A 17,408-nucleotide genomic window follows, 5' to 3' on the forward strand; every position below is an offset into this window, starting at 1 on the left:
ATAAAGAGCAGATTAAACGTGATGGGCGAGACTGGCTGGGTAAGGGTGGGCGGTTTCCTGAATTCCAGTGTGGTACCGGGAAAGATCCAAATCTGTTTGGCTGCAAAAGCAACGACTCCTAGCTAACCAAAGAAACACCTCAGGCCAAGAGGAAGCTGGGATCCATCTGCCTTGATTTATGCCCTAAATGACCTAAAAAAACGTTTACTTTGCCTTGAACACGCCTAATCACTAAAGAAAGCCAGTTAATGGCAGCCAGTGGTGACAAGCTGGAGTGTTCTGTGCTAGCCAGCTGTCACCAAATGATGCGACAGTGGCCCTGCTGGGACTTCTGATGGAACTGGGGATTCCTATAGTTACAAGTGCTAAAACCAAACAGCACATGCGTGTGTCATGTGCGTGGCCTTTGCTGTTCTGCTGGTACATTCATCAGCCGCTCCCCCCAGTCTTGACTTCCTCCCACAGTGACCCACAACCCATCCTGAGGTTCCCTGCTGTTAACACTTGACCTTGCAGGGCCGGGCTGGGGATGGTTTGAATTTCATGGGATTAGAGCCTCTAACCCAAAGTCCACAAGAACTGAGAAGTCAAGTCCCATTGGCCAGGCCTCAGAAGTCCACATCTGGCCTGGCCACAAGCAGAAGGTGAGACCCCGTAGGAGCCTCTGGAGGAGCAGCTGCTGTGCCTCAACCTCTGTGACCTACCCACTTGCTGCTCTCAACTGAAAACCCTTAGCCCCTTCAGTCAGAGGCTGCTCTATAAGCTTGCTGTTCAAACCAGGCAGCCGCAAAAGGCCCTGGAGCCTCTTGGGCAGATCCACATGGTCATCTTTACTGGGAACTCAGGGAACTGAGAACATGATTTCCTGTGCTTGCGAAGGCTGAAGGCACAATAACTCATAATACCCGACTCAGAAGAAGGTTCCAGGAGCTGCTTGGCTCCCAACCGGAAAAGTGATCACCGCCTCATTCTTACTCTGTCAGCTCTAGTGCTCTCATGAGGGCTGCGCCCCTAGAACGCTCTGGTGTGAGTGCCTCCTGGCTGGAATCTTCACTGAGCCCAGACCCACTAGTATGCCACGAGGGGCTGCCTCCTGTCACTCCCGCCTGGCACGGGGTCAAGACCGTGCCTTCTCTTCCCACCACACACTGACTCCTCTCCAAAATGTTAAAATTGGCCTCCAACCTCACCTTTGTTGAACATCACTTCTTCCTGTGTGTCCCAGGGTTTAGTGGCTGTAACTGAACTTTAATGATTTCCTTAAGAACACAGGGGACTGGTGATGTGACACAAGGGATCACTAAAGTCTGGGATTGTGACGCCCTGGATGGCTGCCCAGTGCTTGGTGTGCAGAGCAGGGTCCCTTGCTTCCCTGCTTGAGAGCCATTTTTCCCTGCCATGAGAATGGGGGGGCTTAGGTACCCACATGGAGTTTTCAATCCTGAATGTAGGATGATGTTTACCTTTCCCATTTTATCAACCTCCAAACACTCAAGACATTTCTTGTTCTCGAGAGTTCACAATCTTCTCCACCTATAATCTTCAAAAGCCTTCTCAACACAAAGAGAAAGGGCTCAAGGGGTTCCCTCTGGATTCAAAGGAAGAGTCTTTTCTTCTTCCTGCTTTGATTGAAGACAAGCAGTTCACAGCCTAACCACAGTCCAAACACAATTGGTCTTGCAAAGCAGGACACCTCCTCTTCCTCTAGATCAAGGAAATCGGGGCTTCTGGTGTTTCTAAGACCCTGAACCTGAACGCCCAAATTCAGGGAGAGGAGAAAGAAAAATGGAAGGATGGAGAGGGGGTCGAATTTGATTTGGAATGTTCTACCCCATTCTTCAATCCCTCTTTTGACCCCTCATGTCTCTTTCAGGAAACAGGATTAGCTTCTCGCTATGGGTGTATACAAATTCCCCCACTCAGAAAGTCTCAATGTAAAAGGGGACTCAATCTTTCCTGACTTTTTGGCAGCAAGAATTAAAGGGAGCTGCAGAGATCATGAGCACCTTTTCAGTTCTCATCAGCTGCTTGTGGTTTAGGGTCTGGATCTGAGGCACCCGAAGGGAAAGGGGCCGATCTGGGTTGGGCCCCCCAGGCTGTGGAGTGCTGGGTAGAGGTGGACTTACCCCTGCCAGTTCTCGCGGGAAAGGAAGAAGCTGGGCTTCAGGAGTGCTGGCTGAAGCGCTAGCAGGGGCAGGAGGCTCTAGGGCATGCTCACCAGCTGACTCGGGGTGACCCGTGCCATGGTGGGGGGCCTCAGCCTCCCCCCGAGGCTCCTCTCCCGAATCCGACAAGTCTTTTTGCTCTGCAGAGGACTGGGAGCAAAAAAGACAATTTTCCTTCAATGTAAATAAAGGCTGCAAGGTGGGACGGGGGTGGGCAGGGATCAAAGGGCTGGAGACGCTCAGACTTCAGCAGCTCCCGCCTGGGAGGACGAGCCAAGAAAGCTGGGACATGCTGTTGTTTTGCTCAACAAAACTGGCCCTCCAGAATGAAAGAACAGAAAATGAACGTGGACTTGGCTGAGGTTTAATTTTGCAGGAGGCCTGGGCCCCCATTTTCAAAACAGGCAGCATGGAGCTACAGAGCTTATAGGCTATGAGTGAGGAACAACACTCTTGGTGGCCAAAATGGGGGCAGAGCCTCTACTGGAGGGGAACGGGGGCGATTATGTCTGATCATCCCTAGAGGTTAATGACCCATCTCTGCAAGAATACTGATGAGGGAAGTTGGCCCTCAGCACCATTTCTGTCCACTAAGGTGGTGAAGGCAGGCCTGGAATAGCACACAGCTACAAAACGGGGCGTAGAGGGTTCACAGGCTTCTGCATTCTGCTAGAGTGCTTCCAGCACCTTTCAATTTGTTCTGCTTAAACCGGAGATCAAGGAAACGCTTTCTTGCCTCAGTGAGTGCAGATGTGTGGTGACCAAACCAGCTGGCAGAGACACGGAGAGCTGGTTTTGTATCACATGGGGAGTTCAGTTGGCCTAGGATTCTCCCATGTTCACCCCAAACACCTTGGCAAGGGTGTATTTAGAAAATAGCCAGGGCAAGAGAAAGCTGGTTCTGGAAGTCTTTGTCCTTAAAAGTACAACACCCCTGGCATCCTTCGAGGTGGTTCCTGGGACTCTAGAGGGGCTCCTGTGGACCCAGAGCTCTGTGGCCAAGACTCTCTTCTTGAGGAATGGGTTACAAAGCTGGTGTCATGGAACAGATGGACTCTGGTCCCCAAATCTCTTGCTTGGCATTGTTCACAACACACAGCTGTTTCTCTCGCTTTGTGAACTAAGTGGCTACCCTGTCTTTCCACAGACCTGGCCACGTTTCTTCTGAGTGTGAAGTGACTAAAATCTCTTTAGATAGGGCTTGGGGGCTAGTTCTCAAAGCCTGATGGATGAAAGGAACTCCGTAAAGAGAATTTAAGAGAACTTTCAAACATTCTGAGGAAGGCAAAAGAAACAAAATGTTAACTCATCCATACATCTAAAAAAATCACCAAAATTGATTCTTCCTATCCAGGGGAGATCCACACACACACAAAGGCCTTCCTTCTCAAGCTGTTCCTCAAACCTGCTCAGGACATGAAGGTTGGTCCACGCGCCAACACCTAATAAGAGAAAATTAAACCCAGAGCTCTGTGGAAAATGGTCTATCTCCAACTGGAACCACAAAGGACTTTCTTTTTTTAACCCCTGCTTTTAGAGCATAAGTGTTCAAGTGCCCTGGAGGCACTGAACTGGAAATGAGGCCTAAACTGGAGGACCAAAAAGAAACACATATGCCATCCCAGCATTTTCTACTTGGGTCTGAGTGTTTTTGCTGGACAAGAAAAGTGAGCTCTAGAGAACCAAGATAGGACCTGTAGTTCGTTCTTCAACGTGTTTGTTAAAATCGGACATCAAGATTTTCGTAGCCTCTGACATCATCCTAAAATACACGTGGCTGACAAAACCCAAAAACAAACATGTGCACACAGGATGGGCTTGTTACAGCAACAGTAAGCTTCAAAAGTAGGTCTGAACATACTGTGACAGCACTTTCAGGGACACTTTTCTTCCTGCTCAACAGCATTTCTGCAACAGCTTTCTTTCTCCCAAACAGGTAACACCCTGCAAGGGAGACCTCAAAGCCTCACCTGTTCAGATGAATAAACTTTTGGAAGATAAAGTATCCGAAAGAAACAGTCGTCACAGTCAATGAGACCACCACCTTCTAAGAAGATTCGAAATCTCTTCACATCAAAAAGAAAAAAACTGTCTCCATGCAAGGCAGTTAAGAAAAAAAAGTTTCATTTTTGCCACTAAGACCAGAAATGGGTAAATGCAAGCAGTTTATGAGGAGCGCCCTCCTGAGGAAGTGTGAGAACATGGAAGGAAGTGCACTGTCAGCCGGGCTCTGGGCCTGGATGTTAGGCGTCAGGACTGGAGTTGAAGCCTACAACCGCTTTCTCCAACCGGGAACCAGGAACAACAAGGGGATTTGACAACCTGTCCTGAGACCAAGTGATGCCACTGGTGGGCCACCGCCACCAATCTATAGCCTGCTGTAAATGCCGCTTGGGCCCTGGATGGGAAGGACAGAAAACGCCATGTGGCTTTGCTACTGAACAAAACAAAACAAAAAAACGCCTGGGCTAGCAGCTTCATTTTTTTCTTTTCGATTTCAAATCTTTTACCTCAATCATGCTTCAGTAATAACAGCGGGGCCTGTGGTGTGCTCTCCTTGTCGGAGGGGGGGGCGGGGGGGGGGGGGACGTGAGCTCTGAAGCGCCGCCCACTGGGTGGTTTAGAGATTGCTCGCTGAAAGGGAAGTCAATGGTCCCACAGCTGACGATGGGACTTCTTGATCTTTGTGGATCCAAGAAATGGCTCAAAAAAGAGCTAGAAGGGACATTTTGGTGACAGTGAAGACAACATAGTTATGGACTATATATGCTGACGGACATTTCTGACTTCGCGGTCATTTTCTCAGGAGCCACAACAGCAGTGGGGCCACGAGAGGAACGCTCCCAGTCCCGGGCGCCGCCTACGGCAGGATTTAGGGGAGAAGCATCAGATGGGCGCCACTTACAGTCGGGCGCTTCTGGCATTTACGACAGACGTCCCTGGCGAAGCCAGGTGAGGGACACTCAAAGTGTCCACGGTACCATTCTTTCAACTTCTCTGAGGACTTGAATATTTTCGAAATACGGAGTTGAAGAGAAAAGGAGCAACCAGCCGTAGCAACCCATGTAGCCTGTTCCCCGCTCTGCCTCTGCAGTGTGAGGGGCAGCCGGGCAGGAGGTCGGTGAGAGAGACAGGACCTGAAAGAGGCTCAAACTCCTGTTTCTGTCCCAAGTGCCACAGCTGCTCCCTGCAGCTCTGCCTGCCCATCTCCCCTGAAATGGGAAGCCACGGAGTTGGCTGTCTCAGCTACGTGGCTTGCTCTCTGCCTTACTTCCGAACTGTCCTAAGCGGCAGAGAAAGAAAGGAAGATTCCACCTCCACCCGCAGCCCAGAAAGCTGCCCTCGCGGACAGTTACAGAGGCTCCTCCTTTGTAAACACGCAGAGGTTCACTGGGTCCGGCCGGTGATGTTGTTCCAGAGGCATGAAAGGAGCGGAGAGCTGAACCCTGAAGAGCTGGAGATCAGTTATTTTTAGAAGCCCATTTAGAGTTGGCTCTGAGTCAATATTTTGATAAGAACTACATTTGCACATTTTAAGATGACAATGAGAAGTTTCCTAGCTACTCTTCTGATTCAACTTCACCCCAACCTTTTGGAGGTAATTACATGCAAGTTAGCCTCTGAATTACAAGGCAACAGACAAGAACCACCTCAACTGTGAAAACAGTACTGAAAAATTCGGCCAGACAAATATTACATTTTTAGTGTTTCATCCTGCTGCTTGTCCAAAAGTCTTAGGTTTAAAGAATTATCAATTCCTATTACTTGTTTTAAGTCTGGGGTTGGAAAACTTTTTCTGTGAAGGGTCAGCTGCTAAATATTTTTGACTTTGTGGGCCATGTCTCCATCCAAATTACTTCACTCTGCTGTCACAGCGGGAAAGCAGCCTCAGCTGCTGGGAACAGGGTGGGCATGGCTGTGTGCCAATAAAACTTTATTTACAAAAACAGGCGGTGATGGCAGGTCTTAGTTTCCTGACCCCTTTAAAAGTGGTTCAAACGATCATAATAAAATTCAAAACTCTAGAAAATCCTGAGAGAAGCAACTTTAATATCTAAAACAGAAATTGAACACAGGCATTTCTAAATGCTAGCAGAAATGCATCAGCCCCTTCACAGTGACTGAAGCTCCAAAAGACAAATGATAAAAAAACACGTAATTAAGTTATATGTATTGGTCAGGGCCCATGGAAGAAGAGACCGCAGAGGCTGATTGATGTGTCCTGAAAATACCACCTGGAAAACCAAAACAAAACAGGAAGAATGTTTCCTCGGGTGTTGTGATTCTTTCTTTAGCAAAAGAATTAACAATGGGAAAGTTTAATGTGAGGGGGGTAAGCCTAGGAGATTAGCCCCGGCTCACACAGAAGGTACGCTGAAAGGGGGTATGTGCTGGGCAGCCACTTCTCCCTCCTGACCTCCCCCCCGCCGCCCCACACACACATGCTCTCTTCCTGGCACAGTACTTGAACGAAGTCCTGGACAGTGTGGGCCACACAGAAGTCCGGCCTCTCTTCTCTGACCGAGGGATAGGGTCTAGGAGCAGCAGCTGGGCTGCCAGGAGTCCCAAATTCGCCAGACCAGCAGCCCCCAACCTCAGAGCTGGCCACCCTGCCAGGGGACTGGGAATCCACCAGAGCATTCTCTCAAATGCTGTTCTTATCAACAAGATGCAAACGGATTTCAAAACACACCGAATCCAGCGCGGCACTTTGGTCCCTCACTCTGAAATCTTGCAATGGGTAAGATTGGGGCAGGAGTGGGAGAGACTGTCCATTTGCTGGACAAACAGAATCCTCATAAAAGCTTGGGAAGCATCAACCACAGAACATCAACTAACTTTGGACACAATCCCGACCTTCCACACTGATTTGTCAGGACGGACACAAAATCAACGACTTCCAGGTAAATGGCAGCACCTGACATCGGAATGCTACTGCCACACCGATCAGGACTTGAACAAGCTGCCAGCTCACTGCTACGAGTCAGGCAAAGTATTTCCAACGTCAGGGCAACCAAGACATTTAAAATCCAAGAGGGGGAAGCAACGAGTAACAAAGATGGATGGTAAATACATAATGCAAGCCAACTAGTAATTACTCTAAATGCATTTATGCCAAGGTGGTTGGGGGTCAGAATATCTCCCTAAAATCTTTAAAGATCCCGTCTTCCCCCTTAACCACCATTTCTCCCTCCTTCCCGCCCCTCTTCGTTCTACCTTCTCTCTCCTACTCTTTCTAATGTACACTATTTCTAAAATGAAGCATTAGGAATTAGAAAGTATCTTTCTGCCACTGTTAAAAGGTTTCTGAGCCCTTTCCACACACGCCCCCGTCTTAACCTCTCACCATGGTAACTTAAAGCCACAGGACCTTTTCCCTTCAAGCTCCGGGTGGAGGCTTAAAAGACAGAAGCGCCCTTGGCCATGTAACCTGGGAGAGCCCTCTGGGGAGAAAACAAATTAGAGTAATCATGTGAAGAGAGAACATACCGGCCCCTTACCTTTTGTCCTTTATCCTTCTGAAACACAAAGACGGGCGGAGCAATGGCAGGTTTTTCTGCAAAAAGAAAAATTGGTTTTTTTCCCCCCAACATTATAGTCATATGGTAAACAAAGCTACTTTTGTACGTAATAAGTTAAAAACAAAAAACAAACCCAATATAAAACTAGTAACTCCAAAGAACATTCAATCACTTAGAAAACGGTTTCTTGAAGTCGCTGCGTGGGTGTGTTGTTTGTGAAAATCTGACACCTAATGTTAGGGTATGTGCACTGTTCTGTGTGCATATTATACACCAAGAAAAAGGTTTCAAGACTCACTTAGAACAGCCACGTCCGTGACTGGGGCGGGGGGGGGGGGGGAGGGCGTGCGGCAGGCTGCCGGGCATCAAAGGCGCTGCCACCATTTGGCGTCACCAACCGTGGCCTTGCAGGAACGAGGCACAGAGATGTCAGATGGGGCACCTCCCCAGTTTCAAACTCTGGAGACTAGTTTAGGTTTTTTGAACTTCTAGACCAGTGGGGGCTTGGGAATAACCAGACTGCAACCTCTGCCTACAGAGCTCATGCTCTTTGGAGAGCTTACCCTGGTTGAGTCACCTGACATTCCACCTGGATCTTGAAGCGAGATTACCCATTAAAAAAAAGAATTTAAGGAGTTGAGAAAAATCTGAGTCCATCTCGCACAGTGGTTGTTGAAGAAACTCTTTGAGATGTTCTGTCACGTGAAGAGCCCAGGGTGGTGCCACCTGTTGTTCTCAGGCAACCCCATTTGTCTCCTATCCAGGGGCAGCCAAATCTACAGCCCTCTGCCACCTGCCCCCGGGGTGGAGGGCAGCTTGGCGAGCCCCTGCTGCCAGCTGGGGGATTCTGGAGGAGGATGACCTTCACCTGGGGGAAGGTCCAGATGCTGCCTGCCTCACTGCCTTGAGGTTGGGTGTGGTGGTTCTGGGTCCACGCATGAATCCTATGGGGTGCGCCCAGGGCCCCCGTCAGCATTCAAAGTCCTGGGAGCAGACAGTGGACGGGAAGCAAGGGGGATCACAAATTTGGGGAGCGCTGCACCGCTCTGCTGTCATGGAGCCCTCAGTCCTGGGAAGCCAAGATTACCAGGAACCTGCACTTGCACACAGCTTTACCCAGCAGGACTGCTCCGTGGGAGGGGAGAGGATCTTTGGTTTGTGAGCGCACTCGTGTGGGGAGCTGGTCAGAGCAGCTAGAGTCAGGGAAATGTCCCTGAGAAGAGGTGGCTGCTGAAGTCCAAAGACAAGAGCCCGGAAGGGAGCGGCAGGTGTGAAAATACAGCTTGTAAAAGTGACAGGGATCCTAGGGGCAGATGATCACCATGCTAAGGATTCAGGGAAGTGCTGTAGAAGGAGTTGGGTTCAGGTTCAAAGAGAGAACAGTCTGGGGAAGGGGGCAATATGGACAGACCAGTTAGGAGGGAATGGCGATCACCCACAATAAAGCCGGGGAGGGGAGGAGGTCCGAGGAGAAAGAGGGCCAAGCCTGAGACAATCAAAAGGACACGGTGCCACTCCCATCCCACCAAATTCCCACTCCTTGGAGAAGTAGAACAGATACTGGTCTTGACTTTGGGACAACAGCCCACTGATGGTGGCCATTCCCTCCGCCGTGCACACTGAAGCCATGCCGCACCTGAGTCCCTGAGTCTGATTCACTGTGATAGTCCTCACCACGCACAACCCAAGGCGAACACCGGGGTAAATGACCTGTATGAGACCAAAGCACTACAAGGGAGGAGGGTGGGGGCGGAAGGCTTGCGGACAAGGCCTCCGTGGTTCCCTAAGCAGCCCTCTCCCCGCACCGGGGCTGGTGCTGCTTGTCACCCACCGGTTGAAGGAGGGAATGAAAGTGCCTGTGCCAGACAATAAATGACAGCAAAGGGGTGCAGGGGGGACTCTGGACAGCAGCAGCTGATCCACACCATTTCTGCCTTGGGGAATCCCAGAGAGCTTCCGGCCCTGCCCCTCACCCCATGAGCCCAGCATCCAGGGCTATAGATCCAGGCCTGAAGCTCACTTCTGTGTTCTACTCCCAGCCAGCTGCAAAGAGTGAAGGCACACGGGAAGGAGCTGGGAGTCTGGGCCAGCCCAGCATCCCTCCAGCCCCCCATTTCTTTAGGGGACCATCCCTCCTTTGCCCCTGGCTCTAGGTCTGAAGAGGAGAGTACTTCCAACTCCTGCCCCAGGGGACACCATGGCATGTGAGTAAGGCCAGGCCACTGACAGTGAAAAGAGACTCAGGTCCGGGACTTTCGTTGGAGCTCCTGGGGAAGGGGGTGCTCTGTTTCTGCTGGGGCAGCAGGGCTGGTGGGAGGTAACCCTGGGGTTGGGAGCAGTCTCATGTCACCAAAAGGGACCTTGGAGCAGAGTCAATCCAGTGGGAAGCAGAGCTGCAGATGGAGGAGGAAACTGAATCGGAGACACTACTCAAAGCTAACCCCACCCCCACTGACTTTTCAGTTAAGCCAACAAATGCTGATTTTTGCTTAAGCCTGTCTTAACTGTTTCTGTCCTTTCTCTAACGACCTCCAGCCTGGGAGGTGTTGCCTAGCCACTGTAGACTTAATTAGACACACACTATACTCTGCAGAAGAAACCTTGCCTGGCCTCACAGTGAAGCAGAGACACGTTCTCTCACAGGAGGTACCACCACCAGATACACTAGGGATTTATGGGTTTGTGCTGTCTCCCCTACCACAACATCAAATCCATGAGCTTGGAGGGCGTCTCATTTCCCTGGCTGCCCCGTGGTCTAAGAACAGTACTTAGCATCAAGAAATACTGGACGGAGGGAGGAGTAAGGGCAAGGAGGTACTGGAGGAATGGACAGAAGGCCACTGAGAAAGGACGAGAACAGAGGGAGAACCATTTGGATGGTAGGGGAAGAGCTTTCTTATGTCGGCTGATCTGCAGGCACCCAGAAGGGGCTGCAGAGATTCGGGCAAACCTGAGAGGCCCAGGCTGCCTCTGGGTCCCTGGGGCAGGACAAAGACACAGGGCAGGGTCCTGGCAGGAGCTGGGAGAATCCCATCTGCTGGAAGAACAATGACACTGCAAGTGGGCACGGTGCTCAGCTGGGGGCAGACGGAGGCCACGGAAGGGACATGGGGTCCGAGCTCTGAAAGCAGCTTCCCAAAGAACTGGAATTCTGGGTGAGACCCACGCAGAGACTCCCTCACTAACTCCTGCCTGCAGGCTACCACTACTGTAGTTAAGACCCTCCTTTCTCCACCTCTGCTCTCATACTCTTCAATCCAGCCTCCGCACAGCAGCCAGAACCACTGGTGTGAGACCCACACTTAAAATTCAGCACTGCTCCCCCAGACTAGGGTCGGAGCTCCTTCCAACAGGCCACCGCGGCCTGACCCCTACGGTGGCACTGAAGGGCCTGCTGCCCCCTGCATGCCCCGTGCTTCTGTCGTACTTCTGGACTTCTGCCTGGAACACATTCTCACCTTCTCTTCTGTGGCCAACACTCATACAGCTACGGGCACCGTATCCTTCAGGAAGCTCCCAGTTTGCGCTACATACCTGCCCCCGGTGCCCACAGGGCATGCTCTTGGCTTCTACCCCACCACGGGTCACAACGAGGCTACCTGCCAGGGAGGCTGAGAGACCATGGTCTGGCCTCCAAAACAGCTCTGCACCCCAGCCCAGCAGCCAGTGCGCACCACAAAGAACCATCCAATAAATGTTTGAACTAAACCCCCTCTGCAGGTCTTCACACATGTACACTAGCTGCTGTGTACTCACATAAATATTTACTAAGCCCTTATTCTGTGCAAGGCTCTACAGGAAAAATGGGGAACAGGAGTCAGGGGCAGAAAACCTTGGGGTCAAACACCTGATAAAAAGCGATGGGTGTGTCTGTGCACATGGCCTGGAGCTTGTAGGGGGTTATCTGTTCATCTCCTCGCTGGCAGCATCTACCCGCGCATCATGAGCCCCAGAAGAGCGCAGCCTCTGTTATGTTGACTGTGGTACATTCAGAGCCACACACATAACAGACGCTTGACAAGAAGTCAGAGCCGATGAAATGTCGCTAGGACCAGTGAGGTCAGGAACCACCAGGACCCTCACTGATGGATGGTTTGGCGGTTATGACAAACCCAAACACCACACTAACTAAAATGTAGCAATGAGCCTCCGTCAGTTCTCCACCAAAGACACAAAGCACGAGGGTCACACAGATTTAATTTCCGATGGGCTCCAGGAGGGCCGAAGTTCATGAGCTGCAAATTAGCACTGACATTACAAAAGGACAACTCGAGCGCACCCCATTCCGAGGAGGATTGCTCCACACTCGCCCCAGCAGCCTCAGCCTGCATTCTTAACTGGCCCCTGTCAAACTGCTTCTGGTTGTCACTGGACAAGCAGACTTCGCTCAGCCAGCTGAAACCCAAGTTTGGGGAATGAGCAGGGGACAGAGCAATGAGGCTTCTGTAAGTTGCCTGAATTCCCAGCCCAGTCTATCACAAGTGAAGGGAAAACTACCACCAGAGATTTCTAGAGAGACCCCCAACTATTTGATCCAGATTCTGTCAACCACGTGTTTTGTTTTGTTCCTATAAAATGCTCTTTGACTGAATCAGTTTGTGAAAAAGCAGCCCTCCTGGGGCACTGGCTCAAGACATCCGCATAGTGAGGGTTAAGAAAATCAACAATAAAGAAACCTGTTTAACCAAATGTTCTCCAAAGTTATTTGACTAGGGAACCCTTCTTTCCTCCTCCCTGACATGAGGCCTGAGAACTGTATTCTGTGGATGACTGTGGCCAACACTGGTGTGTGAAGTGGGGTGGGATTCAGAGCCAAGCGGCCTCAAACTACAATCCCGCCTCTAGGTGGCACATGGGAGGTGCTTTGCCCTCATCCCAGCTCTCCATGGTGTTGCACGCCAAGTCCAAGGTGGCTGCTGCTACATTCAAAGCCTCCCTCACCCTCCTCCACATGCCCCCGCTCAGCTCACACATTCCAGACGACACCTAGCCTGAGCCCCAGTGTGATCCCAGGTGCTGCTGCTCAGGCTGCAGACGGGAAAAGTCCCCCAACCCCCAACCCTCAGGCAGATAGCAGGGGTGAGGACACTGGCCAGAAGCTGAAAGGAGTGAGCCCCCATGACATCTGGCCCACAGGGCCTGCTCTCCCTCCTGTCCCCTGCCACCCTCCACCCAACTGTGAGGTCAGATGCAAAATGGGACAGTCCAGCTGTAATCCCTAAGGCCAGGGACTGTCCTGGATCTCGTCTTTGCAGTCCTGATGATAACACGGATAGGCAAGCCCAGTCGCAGAAAGGCTGCAGATTTTGGCTCTTGTTTCAAACCTCTGCCAGATGTCTGGGATTTCTCCACACACATCCCCTAACCCATCCTCGTGCAGGCCCTGCTCCTGGAGGCACTGCTGACACAGCCCTGACAGGCACTTTACACCCAGTGGAGCCTGGGAACCACTCCCCCAGCTGCATATCTTGCTATGCTCATAGATTCAATCATAACATTAATTCGGCCCACTGTGTGCCAGGCCTCATGCTGGCCTCTCGGGTGTGGTGGTGACATGGAGAAACATGTCCCCTGCCTGCCAAGAGCTATTAGTTTTTAGTTGGACGTTGTAACACGGGAGAAGCACAAAAGGGACTCAGTGCAGAGCAGGGGCGTCCAACTTGGTGAGGCAGTGGAAAAGGAGTGGATCCAGGAAGGCTTCTCGCGGGAGGTGCCACCTAAGCAGGACAGCAGCATTTAGCCAGGTGACCAGGAATGGGGAAGAGCAGGCAGCAGAAAGCAAGGTGCCCTGGAAGAACTCCAAGAAAGCCAAGGTGGCACCTGCTGTGTGCCTGCTGCTTTACTAATGCTTGAACATACCAGCTGACTCCAGACCCTCGAGGACAGGCAGGAAACAGACCGCCCAGGCCCAGGGCCATAGGAGCAGAGTGCGCCCCCTCCCTTCGCTGGATCCGAGGTCTGTACATTTATACCTGCAAGGTCTAGTGTAGAAGCTCCTGGAAGGTAAGCACCAATCACTCAGGCAGTTCCTTTCTTGAGGAAATGAGTTAAAGATGGCTCCAAAGAAGGCAGGGGTCCCTGATATGCAGGCTCCCTCCTGACCTGAGGGACCACTTACATTCTCCCTACAGGGAACGTAAGTCTCTGGGCAGAAGCGGGGGGCTCCAAGGAGGAAGACCCTTCTCCTAAAGCCGAACTGAGCTGGGGCCCCAGGACACAGAGAAAGTCCTCAGATGCCTTGCGTACAGGTGTGGGAAGTCCCAAAAAGGCCTCACCCGAAAGTAACGTCCATAATTTGGTATATGATGTCTGTGTTAGGGGAAGAGCCCATAAAATACCTCCTTAAATGGTGGTAAGGAGGCTCAAAAGGAGAAGGAGAGTTTTAAACAGTCCCACACTTGAGAGAATTAAAAACACCAGGCTTCCCGGGCCACCCCTATAAGTAGGCCAGGGACCAGGACTCAGGGTTTTGTGTCTTTTTTGCCCTGAGACTGACTGGTGGCAAAATCCTAAAAAGCAAAGGACATATGTGTCTATCTCTGAGGCAGCAAGAATGGAGGAAGGAAAGGGACACTGCAAGAATGTTTTACACGGAAGCCAGTGTAAGAAGAACCCCTTGGGGGCAGGGTGGGTGATGGCAGCTGACCAGATGTGAGGACAGGAGGTGGAGTCCCTGCTGCAAGCAAGCAAGGGAAGGAGAGCAAGGAACTGGCCTGGACCCCAGAGGGGGCCCCGGGATAGAGAAGAATGCTTCTCAACCTCCAGGATAACAGAGGTCTCGGGATCCTGGCTTTAGACTCCTCCCAGCCTATGTCACGTGACTGACAGCAAGGACATTCCCAAATGGGGTTTCCCAAAACTGCCGGATGGTTTCTTACCTGGACCGGCAGTCAGCGAGTATGTATTTATGGGCTGGGTAGGCACTCCATGCTTTATACGTCTCATCTCCCTGACTTTTCGCAATCACTTTTGGAGAAAGGTCATACCAACATCCTTATTTTACAGAAAAGGAAACAAGAGACTCAGAGGGTGAATGACTTGTCCAAGGTGGGGCCAGGTCTCCAACTGCATCTGAGCTACACTGCCATCCACGTACAAGTGCCAGAAGGAGAACTGAGGACTCCAGTTTGCTTCCTTCTCCCATTTTCTGCCCAGCTGGGCCTTGAAGCTAAGATCTAGACACTCTTTTCTTCTGAGAAGTAACATCAGGAAAATAGCAGCTGTCAGGTATCATTCCAGAAAAGCACAAAGGAAACTAGAGGGTGGATGATGATGAGTTTTGGGGTGGGCCTGAGGCTTTCAAGTCATGTGACCCTCTACCTCCGAGAAGGGTGCAATTAGGCCAACAGCGGATCCTTAGGATCGTCAAGGACAGAATGAAGACACATCCCAAGATGTGGACGTTCTATGGTGAAACAAGATGTGTTGTCTCCATCTTTCAAAGTTTTAACCACACAATGTCCTGCAGAACATATTCAGAATCTAGGCTGAACATACACACATTCTCTCCACGCTGTGGAAGGAGTAAAAAGTACACAAATACTACAGGCAGGCCTGCCCTGCAACAAGCTTGGGCACTCCCAGTGGCTGCCTCCAACCTTTGTCTCTCAGGATTGCCTGTTAAACTAAACAGAAGAAACTATGTAGGCTCAGGAAAACACACAGAGAAGCAGATCTGGAATATCTTGGCTTGTTCTGTTTATTCCCCTCCTAAACGATTACTCAAACACCTGCCAGGAAACGGCCCCCATCTGGAAAGCCACTTGGAATTCTTGACCAAAATGTCAGCAAGGTACTTGTGTAAAATGAGCTTTAATCCTGGGCTGATGTGTCTTAATCTTCTTATCTGTGAAAAAAGTATGGAAAGTATCTTGGCAACACAAATAACAGTCTGTTAAGATGTGACAACTGCTTTAATCCTACAACACTTACTATCTCAACCCTTCAAGTCATTTCTTTTCTCAGGAATTATTATAAACAGTTCTGTGCAGCAACATAAAGGTGAATTTGTCATTGATGTGTCAACTGTATTTGCAAACTAATTCTCTGGTAAAGAATGGAAGTGATCTCAAACATGCTGTTGCTAGGTGATGCCTCTCTTGATCTTAGTGTCCTGAACGCTCAATGGCCACCCAGCCCTGCTAGCAGAGGCGGTGGGCCCCTTAATTCCTTTTTCGGTACTCGAGTATGTTTTTCCCCAGGCAACTCTCAACTGGTCTCAGGGAGATTATAGGGGCATAGTTTTGGAGATGATGGTATCTTTTATTTTACGCACTTCTTTCTGGAATGCTCTTCATCCTGTCATTACCTTTACCTACTGAAATCCAAGCCACTTTTCAGTGCTCTAACTGCTGTGTCCCTCAAACAAGAGCAGCAACAAGCAACTCACATTTGCTGAATGGTCTTTACTAGAACCAGCGGTAGGTGCTTTGGACACCCAGTCTCATTTAATGTCATCACGTACATATTTTTTATCATCTCTGATCTGTGAATCGTGAAACGAGACGGAGAGGCCTCGGACAGACAGTGCTTTGCTTGAAGTCACAAAGCTGATAAGTGGCAGAGCTGGGACCAGGACCCTAAGTCTGACTTCTGAGCTGGGTGCCTCAGGTCCCCTGAGGTCCCACTAAAGGCCAAGTCCCATTCTGCCTTATTTCTACACAAATCGGCCCTGCAGTCAAACCCTCCTATCCCTGCCCCCCTGTACCCCACCCCGGCCCCACTCACCCAGACTATAAGCGGCTGTGACAGAACCTGCGCTTTGGGCACCTTTGTGCCTTGAATCCAAGAAAAACCCCACGAACTTGTTAAATAAATCCTACAAAGTCAGCAATTTCACCTGAACCTAAGAAATTCAGGGAGCCAGCTTTGCAGCACTTTTATGTTCTGCCACTAGGTGGCGGGACCTGGGCAGAGTCAAGAGGTGAAATCAAATGGACTGAGGACTGGGGGAAAGTTCCAGGAAAGACAACGGAAACTCCCCCCACGCCCAGGAAGGAAATCTTAAGGACCACAGAACTTCCGCTGAGGCAGCAGACCGAAACTGATGAAACGTGGGCTCTGGTTTTTGTGGGCATTCAAACTGGCCTCAAGCACTTATGGCTGGGATCCTGGGCGACTCAAGGAACCTTCCCTGTTCCCTGACAGTCCAACAGGGATGGTGCTACACCCCAGGCAGTTCTAGGGAGGATTAAATGAAACGATGCAGACAAAGTGTTTGGGAAGTGGCTAGCACACAGCAGGAATTCCACCTGGGCATTATTATCATTATTATAATTGTACCCAGAAGACTGCAAAAACACTGATGCCACCTTAAAGCATCAGTCTTGGATTCAAGGACTATCTCTAACCCCTAGGTCCCCAACAATGGTAAGTGCCTCAAAATTTGGCCCCGTCTAAAGCTGCCCAGATGCCGGGACAACTCACATGCTCAGTTGCTCAGAATCCCTCAAGCCTGATCTGATGGAAGGCCAACGAGCTAAGCCCTGCCTGCAGTCGCACGATTTACTGAGCACCTACCATGTGCCAGGCACTGTGTCTGGCACTGGAGACAGGATGAAAGATACACACAGATAGGTGCCATAAGGAAGATAAAGCAGGGTGATGGGAAAGAGTACGGGGAGAAGGGCACTGCAGAGTGAGTGGTTGGGTATGGCCACCCTAAGGTGTCATCTGACTCTCAGACATAAAGGAGTAAGGCAGGTGAAGGCAGAGTATAGCG

At 50.6% G+C, this 17,408-nt stretch overlaps 1 protein-coding gene across 16 annotated transcripts in view; it reads right to left on the reverse strand.

Annotated features, from left to right (window-relative positions):
* The window catches only part of RANBP3 (RAN binding protein 3), a 53,871-nt gene that overhangs the window by 25,573 nt on the left and 10,890 nt on the right, over positions 1–17,408 (reverse strand). For 9 of the 16 annotated variants that reach the window (XM_027583654.2, XM_027583650.2, XM_027583656.2 and 6 more), the window contains exons 2-3: positions 7,667–7,722; positions 2,127–2,315 (exon numbers count right to left, since the gene is read on the reverse strand). In XM_027583654.2, the coding sequence (XP_027439455.1) occupies positions 2,127–2,315; positions 7,667–7,722 (245 nt within the window). Of the gene's footprint in view, positions 1–1,463; positions 1,623–2,126; positions 2,316–7,666; positions 7,723–17,408 lie in introns of those variants that run through there. The other 7 variants (XM_027583664.2, XM_027583662.2, XM_027583657.2 and 4 more) reach the window with 3 other exon arrangements.

The sequence above is a fragment of the Zalophus californianus genome, chromosome 1, assembly GCF_009762305.2.
Source record: "Zalophus californianus isolate mZalCal1 chromosome 1, mZalCal1.pri.v2, whole genome shotgun sequence".
Classification (NCBI taxonomy): domain Eukaryota; kingdom Metazoa; phylum Chordata; class Mammalia; order Carnivora; family Otariidae; genus Zalophus; species Zalophus californianus.